Here is a 9026-nt window from a genome sequence, read left to right on the forward strand (position 1 = left end):
AGGAAGGAGGGGGGGCAAGAAGAGGGGAGGGATCCAGGTGGATTTGTACATACACAGATTAATTTCTACAACAGAAAAAAATTGCAATCTATTCCTCATTGGGTTTAATTCTGTCAGTTAATTTAATACACTATTCATGATATAAATAAGCAACAATCACTTTTCATAGACTCAAAGGGTAGAACCTAAGGATAGCAGCAACATTAGCTTCTGTCAATGCACGTCCTGCTAACTACAGCCACTGCCACTCCAGTTCTGGTGCAGAAATGCATAAAGCAAGACCCAAATCAATTCAGGATGCCATTCCATTTGTGCATTTCATCAGTTTAACTTTTACTGCACTAGCCAACAAAGCTCTGTTCTCTTGAGTCACAGTCTATGTGACATTTAGTCATTGAAAGAAAAAAATCTTACAATTATTTCCAAATAAGAAGTGTGTCCATCAGCAGCCTCAACTTTTTTTTTTTTTAATAATTATTTTTTTCTGTTACTTTTAACTATTCTTTCTTTCCTGTTCCTTTATAGAAACTTCACAGAAAGAAGGAAATTTACTTTACAGATTGATTTTCAGGGAAAAGCAATAAATCTGTGTAAAAGTGCTATCATCACAGGTACAGAGTAAAGAAACTCAAAATAATAGAAACTTGCTCCTCCTATTTATTTCCAATTTCAATAATCTTACAGTCAATTGTAACAACAGGAGAACAAATATTTTAAGACTAAAGCGTGCTTTCAGAGTTGGTCATAATTCATAAAATGATAGATTTCATCTGTAGTTCAATAAACACCAGAATACCTGGCAAAACTCTTGAATAAAGAGCTGCATGCTGCAAGCAGATAGACATGCAGCACCGAAGCCAAAGGAAATTGTGGCTGTAATCCTGCAACTGAATCTCTGCAGATGGCATCTCCATGCAGTAAATGGGGCTTCCTATAGGTGCAACGGTCTGCCTGTGCAGATCTGAGATCTGAATTGGGAAGAATGTATGTAGCTGCAAGTCCCTTGAGTTGTTAGACTCTGGCTTTGCACAGCATTACTGCATTGTAATGACTACATTTAGAATTAAATGAACGCAGGGTACGCATAAATAAAATTAAATATTTGTGATGTGGCATTGTGTTTCAGTAGATATAAAAATTCTACCTAAGAGGATGCTGTTCTGTATTTTCAAAGCTCTCTCTCCAGTCTTTACAGCCTGCCCTCAAGTCCTGAATCTGCTCCTCTTCAAAAACTTATGTGGATTGTTCCAGTTAAAATTAACGTTTCTCCCTGCCCAGACTGAACAACTGAAAAAGGCTTGTCACACACAAGCACTAAGCTGAAGCAGTCTATTCTTCTTAACTCAGAAGTCAGGTTGAAAACTCAAGGACATACCAAATAGGCACTCTAATTAGGAGTGCTGATATTGTAATACCAATGCCACTTTGGGGACTGGTACATTTCTGCCTAAAATGCTGGACTTCACTGTCAAAAAACCAAGGTTTGTGCTACCAGCTCTACTAATGATAGCAGAGTTACTACTCCCCTGATAAAGGGCAAAACAAAATAAAACCTGCACTCTGACCACCTTCCTTATCTTTCTTTACAACTTGTTACATTTATGGCTTTCCTGCAGAGGCAATCTGGACAGGAGTGTGTCTTTTTCTCCAGAAAAGTGTCATAAAGTAGATTATTTCTCACACCAAATCTCAGCTCTCTGCCTACTGAGTCTGTTCAGAAATCAACATTAGTTGCCTCTACAGTTGCATCAACGACAAAGGAGTGCTCCTCTCAAAGCCATGATGCAAAGCCATGCCCAGGATTTGAACCCAAGTCCCTGCTATTTTTGCTAAATAAACACCTTTGATTATTTTTTTTAAAGGAATTAAATCTTGGATGTAACTTTTTTCACTTCTAACCACATGTACAAGCTCCATCTACATTTGCATTAGTCCACTGCTGCACAGATTCATGTTGCTTTACTAAGGAGTATTTAGCTACCAAAGGAAGGGAAAACTCAAATTTACTTGTTGCTGTTGATTGTATCATGCACTAAGACTTAAAAATAAGAAAGTGAACGAAATAAAAAGAAAAGAAAAGGAAAAGCACCTGAATGGTTCTGACTCATGTACATCTAAGGCTGCCCCTCGTATCCTTCCTTCCTTCAGGGCCTGTGCAAGTGCTTTTTCGTCTACTAACCCACCTCGAGCTGTGTTGACCAGGAAAGCCCCTTGTCTCATCTAGGGAAAGTTAAAAAACAAGAATGATGAAATAAAAATAAATGAAATAAAATCGTTGTGGCATTATTTTTTACTCAAAAGAAGCATCTATTACAACAAAGCTATTCAGCTGGTTTAACCTCTAACAGTTGTCTTCCCTTTCCATTGGAAAGTACCACAAAATGTGATGCTTCTAACATAAAATGCTATTTCACAGCACTTAATACCTTTTGTTTCTTGTAAGTAGTGTCATTTAATAGAAGCGTTGTTTCAGATATTGTGCAGTAACATGATCAAAAGATACAACTGTGCATACGAAAGTGACAGATCATTTTATGCCTTTTTATTTCACTGTGAAATTGCATAAGACAAACTACAGCACATTCTTAAACAAATCCATATTTTGTGGTTTTCATCTTTCACACAAATAAAAGCCTACATGAATTTTTCAGAAAAATCAGTGCTTTTGGATTTTCAAACACTTTTCCCTTTACTTGCCAAAACACAGTAGATCCATGTTTTATTTATTTTTGCTACTTCAGCTTCCTCCTCCCTGTGTGACTTTTCAAATAAAGGTCTAAAGAATTCGTATATTATTCAATTAAAAGGCATGAAAATGAATTTGGTTGAGAAAGCTGTGTGCCCAGGAGAGAAGCTGTGCTGTGCATTGTGCAGATTAGCATTGCAGATGACACTGTGTGGGGAGAACTAGAAGAATTTACACCACAATATATCCACAACATGAAAACAAAGTGGTGGTTTAAATAAGAGAGATGGTACAGAAAAAAATAAATTACTACATCCTGCTTCCAGCCACCATAACACTTCATCTTTCATCAGATGTCTCAAACACTGCTACTGATCCCAGAAGCATTTCTGTGCATGAAAGCAAGCATATGAAGAGCAGGAACTATGGTGAAGATGAGTGATAAAAATCTCATTTTGTACTGAGTTCATCTCTCAAAGTAAACACAAGAAAACCCCAACATTTTGACACCAAGTCTACTACTACTTGAAACCTATACATCAAACTAAAGCTTATGTAAATATATCCTTACTCTGAAAGACTGATTTGAAATAACAAATTCATGAACAACAAGAAGGTTTGGATGAAAGTCAGCTATGAGAATTTGTTTTACATGAGATCATAGGAAATATTAAACAATTAGTATGCATATGCTTGCAGTTAAGGTTGTAAGAAAAAAAACACAACCATGTTTTAATGGCAAACTCATTGGCTTTAGTGTGGCTTTGCCTCTCTCCATTTGCTGACTTTTGGGCTTACAGGAGAACCATCTATCGGTCTGTACAGTAAAACCAAAGTCCACTTACAGGAGCAGAACTAAAGGATACTTAACTAAAGGAAACTTCTTTTAGTTTTATGTAACGAACTTGGGAATCAGAAGAGTGAAGAAATGGTGGCATGATCTTAAATTGGTCTATTAACAACAAGATGTTCCTGATGGGAACCATCACTGCATCTCCACTACTCGTCAGCTGTGGAGAACTAGATCAAAACTAGCAGAGGAAGGCTCACCCAAGTGACAAATACACTTTCTGTGCAGACACGCCAAACAGGCTTCAAGGAGCTTCCTACCCTTCCTACTTCTGTGCTCTTGCATAGAGATAATCTGAGTTTTGAGCATAGCCTAGTGTACTTACATGTCTGTTGAAGGACTTGAAAATCTTAGTAAAATCTGCTAAAATTTTCTGTCCAACCTTAATAACCTTGCTTGAGTTTTCATTTTAGGACTATTTACAAAGCTCTAGAGCTAGTATTAAGACAAGTCCAAATCAAATAGAACATGGCTGCATAAATACATTCTAGTGGAAATGAATTACATGACTCATGATAAACTGTGAGGGTGGATGCAGATGGAGATGATCCTTAACAATGGGTGGAAGTTTGAAAGAGCTTCACAGCTAGAACTGCTGACAGCTGTGAAATTCACCTACACTGAACCTGCATAGCTGCTTTAAAAATGCACTGCCTTTAAAATACAGCGTCTTCTTCTTCTCAGAGCTGTAAAACTAAAGATGACCTCACCTTCTCTGAAGAGCACTTGATTACCCTGGGTTCAATAACACAAGCTTGGAACACTTCTCCGTGTTACTCTGGGATGACAAGGCCCAGCACGGTTGCTAGGCAGAATGCTGACTAATTCAAGGGAAAAGCTACTGAGAGAGAAGACTGACAAATTTTCAAAGATATTCTAGGGTTATGTAATTTCAGATTCTAAACAAAATTCAGGGTGAGACTTTAGTGAAATGAGATGTACCGTACTTCTCTCTACTTTGTTTAAAAGTTGGATTATTACATGAGCATGCAATAAAGGACAAAAGTGGCATGCAACGCTCTCTAAAAATTTCAGGCCAACTCTAACATCCGTCAGCCTAAACCAGCCACTCTGTTCTTTTTGATACATGCTCAGATCATCTGCTTTATGCAAACTAAGCAGAGGTGTTACAATTTTATGGTTTGCACATCAGCTGTTACAATAGAGACTGCTTCATCCAAACTTCTATCCAAAGCAAGAACTATCTTCTAACATTTTAATCCTTGCCTTCAATCATGAAGGATAACAAATAGCAAAATAAATGCTTATGATATCCTTTCCAGTAGAGATTTTATTATATGCATTTCACTTCAGATGGTATCACTCAGCTTTTAACCCGTTTTGTTTGTTTCTCTGATTAATGCACTAAGCCTTCTCCAAAGCTCACTGCATTTATCCACCATCACTCAAAAATTTCCTGTGACACACTGGCCCAAGTTTCACAGTGCGCTGTATAATGAGTGACCACTGTTAAGCCTCCAGACAGTCCCACTGAATTCAGCCTAATTCTATTTGGGTCTAGAGGTCTGTTTGCAAAGATATCTAACCATGTAATAACCATTAAACGTACCTGAGCACACAACAAAAGAGAATGTTCAGGGCAGGGTGATAGACCTCTGTTCTCTTAGGAGATCTGCATTTTACACTTCTTAATTTTTTTAAAGTTTTAAATCCCACACTCTGATTTTATTTTGGGATGGATCTGCAAAATCCCTGAACTCTCAAATCAAGAAGTGTGTTATACCATCAGTTTTCTGCCATGATCCTATATGACTGTGGAACACATCCAGTAATTAAATCAGTTCTCCTGAAGTTCAAGAGTAGTAGGTACAAACTATTGCTCAGAAGCCAAGCAATGATTTTACTGCAAAAGAGTGCTACTGTCGTCGTTATCCATACACACAAACACTACATATATAAAGAACAGCAAAATCAACTATTACATGTTAAGAGTTTCTTTCCTGTACACTATCTACATTCTTACAACTCAATGTTATAGTTCTTGCTGTTACCCACACTGAGGCTGGAGAGTCAGAAGCTAGGCATTTAATTAAAAAGCTTACTATCAAATTAGTCAATAACGGAGCAGTTACTACACCTAGATTTTGAAATCATTTTAATATTACCTAAAGCTTTAGGGAGAGGTTAGTACTAATTCCAAGAAACATTATTTTTCCAAATAATGCAATGCTGTAAATGCGATCCATCCATGAAGCACTCTGCAAGCATCAGGACTGAGCACAGGGGGGAGCCATTTAGTCATAATCCTTAAATTGCATCTAAAGAACTCAAACTGAGGAACAAGAATGAAAGGCAGAATTGCTACCTGAAAACACACAGGTAAAGGAAGTAGCTACTAGAAGACATAGAAAAAGTGCTTTTCCATAAATTCAACTTTATTAAATCTGAACAACATTAAGAAGAGCAAATTATTTCCACAGATGCAATGTTACTGAGCAAAAAAGACAATAAAAGCAACAATACATAAGCCATCAGCTATCTCCTAATCAGTTATAAACCTGCTTGATCTTGAAGCAGCAAAAGGGAAAGAAATGTCTTTCAAATGGGAATCTGCCTGTTTACATAAATAAACACTATACAGTGTCAGCCATCAGCACTGGTGTGAAGGGTGCCCACAGAGATTATTACCTGCTTTATGGTGAAGTCATTAATAAGATGATGATTGTGTTCATTCAAGTTGCAGTGCAGGGTAACACAGTCACTGTGGAACAGCAGGTCCTGCAAAGTGCTCACCCGCTGCAGTCCCAGAGCACGCTCCATGCCATCTGAGAGGTATGGGTCATAGAAAATCACACTGAAGCCAAAGGCTTTGGCACGTAGCGCTACTGCTTGCCCAACACGCCCTGGAACAAGATAAACATGCAATGAGAACAGATGTGAAGCAGCTGGTGTAAGGTAGCCTCCTCCTTCTTACTGCAAATGCTCGTATCAAACCATACCGTTTCACATAGCAACTGGAAGAGGATAAAAAAGAGGCAGCCCCCAACCCATCTAAAATCATCACTAAGATCAGAAATGTTAAACTTGGGCTTTTTCACACTGCTTTGCTCAAAAAAAAGCAGGAGGTGTGCATCTATTGCAACCAGAGATCTGAAATGCCAGAAGATGTCACGTAATCTGCAATAATCTGTGTAATACAAGGGCTTGCCTGCTGGGCCTGTTTACGGTAAAACACTACTGCTTGTGAACACATCCTGCCAAGGGCTTATTCTTACCCATGTCAGACCAGCTGGCTTTAATAAAAAGCTATAAAATTAATCCTCAAAAATGGATGCAATAAAAGATAATTTGTTTAATCTGAAGCTCAATCATTCTCGACGCATGGAATCTCCTTTCTGAACTAGTATTTTCTTTCATTTTGAGTAACATCCTTCAGCGTTAAAATGCTCTAAAGAATCCTGTCATCTAAGGCTCTAAAATATTTTGTATCCATCTACCTAAATGATGAATAAATACAGTCCATCGTACGGCACCTAGTTAGGAACACTGTGGGTACTACGTGGTACTCTGTTCCACTTTCCTTACTGTCATATTTCAGAGCTGTGACTGAAATTGCTGTTTGGGCATGACTCCATGCCACATGTATCAGGAGGTGTGTATTTCCCTTTGTCACACTACTAGTGAAACACAGAGAAAAAAAGTGAGTACATTTAGTGAGTAAGGATATTGTAAAGAATGAGAACTAAAACACTTTTCAGGTTAGAAGACTAGAGTATTACAAATGTTAGATAAAGACATTTCATTTCAAAAGCAACACTAGACACACCATAATAACCATGTCTCCTTTTAAAAAAAAAGTCAACAAGTTTTCTTTTGTAACATCTGAGTTTGTTCAAAAAAAAGCATCAAATTAACACAGGGAAATCCCATCGCTTTCCAACTGTGCTTGAAGGGATTTCCCTCTGCTTTTCAGTTTCTCTTTGAATAAACTTAAGAAGCCACAGGAAGAGAGTTTTTTGTTGATCATTTAACCTGAACCCAGCAATTCTGCAGCGCTTAGTGACAGATGTGCTTGGAATATTAAGCAGGCTGTCAATCTGATGGGGGCTGTCTGCTTTCCTTTGGGGACATCAAGTTAAAATACTCTTAAAAATATTTTCTTTCATTACTTGCATACATGTTATTTGTTTGCTTTTCAAGCTGTTTTTTTATAAACTTGAATTAGACAATTTTCAGCTCAAACACTGTATTATTTTCAAATTTTGGCATGTTCACAGCTCGAAGAATCAGTCACACAACTGTAAACAACTCTTTTTTTTTTTAAAAAAAAAAAAAAGAGGAAGCCTATCACTTTTACTCCAGCTCCAATAATTTTCACATGCAACATTCTGTCATCTGTTCTTTTTTACACTTTTTACAACACTAATACCTGAGGGGATTCACAACAGTGAAATCTCTTACAACAGACTCTCCAGTTAAAGCTACACTTTCTATTCATTGCAACCAGGATAATAAACCAAAGCCTCTTCTGATGTGAGCAATGTTTCCTTCTGAAACACTTGGGAATCACATGTGTGTACTGCTAGCCAGAATTGCCCTACTACAATTATTTTATGCAATAAAACTCTTCCACGATTGACAATTCATATTTAGTTTTAGTCATCAGACAAATACAGAGCTGGACACATAATTTGCCAATTCCTTTTTAAACTACAATCTGACAGTATATTAGTACCACAAACCTGTAACGGTTTTCTCCTTTCTGGAAAAACTTCTATCATATAAGACTCTCCTGGGTATGAGGGGTGGCTCAAAACCTACCTCAGCATATCAAGAACAACAGAACAGTACACAAAGCATCCCATCTTTGAGAAACCTCTATCTTAAAAGCATAGACAATTGGTATGGATATTCATGGCTGCTTGCAGGGAAGGAAAATTAGAAGTTCAAAATACCAAATGAACTTCTTGGTCTGTAGTGTGGGAAGAATGCAGAAAATGCACATTGCACACAATTGCAAAAAAAGCAGAAATCAACAAAAGCCTATTTTAGAAATATGATATTTATACAAAGCTCTAGCAAACCCCATGCATCATTTCAGTGACACCAGAAGTGTGAAGAGGGACTCTTCAAAAACATCTGGGTCTCCTGTTACAGTCTGACCCATCTACTCCTCCCAAGTCTCCCAGCTCCCCTCAAGTCTCCCAGTTTGCAGGAGTCTCTGACCTTGACCTTGCCAGTGACCTGATCTCAGTGTGACAGTATAGTAGTTGCAGTTGACAATGACCCCTGGCCCAGCCCTTGGGCAAAGAATTAGCATCCTATGCTGGTATTACAAAGTTTTATAAAATGCCCTTGATCCCATGGAAATGCTGATGACCTGACTGCCAACTTCCATGGAAAGAAAAAGCGCTCTCACTTAGCAGCTCTTTCCTGTCTATGCAACAGTAATGGAGAATCTGGGTAATTTTTCCTCCCTCTTGGAGATCTCTGAAATGTGGAGAGTGCCATTCTGTTACATTTCCTGCT

General features: G+C 37.9%; 1 protein-coding gene across 1 annotated transcript in view; it reads right to left on the bottom strand.

Annotated features, from left to right (window-relative positions):
• Nucleotides 1-2089: 2089 nt before the first annotated feature.
• LOC104530043 (C-terminal-binding protein 1) overlaps nucleotides 2090-9026 on the bottom strand; it is a gene marked incomplete at its 3' end in the record, with an annotated part of 29392 nt that continues 22455 nt past the window's right edge. The window contains exons 4-5 of the mRNA XM_010174514.1: nucleotides 6186-6400; nucleotides 2090-2220 (exon numbers count right to left, since the gene is read on the bottom strand). Coding sequence (XP_010172816.1) covers nucleotides 2090-2220; nucleotides 6186-6400 — 346 coding nt within the window. The remainder of the gene's footprint in view (nucleotides 2221-6185; nucleotides 6401-9026) is intronic.

This window comes from Antrostomus carolinensis, unplaced genomic scaffold (assembly GCF_000700745.2).
Source record: "Antrostomus carolinensis isolate BGI_N321 unplaced genomic scaffold, ASM70074v2 scaffold22798, whole genome shotgun sequence".
NCBI lineage: Eukaryota > Metazoa > Chordata > Aves > Caprimulgiformes > Caprimulgidae > Antrostomus > Antrostomus carolinensis.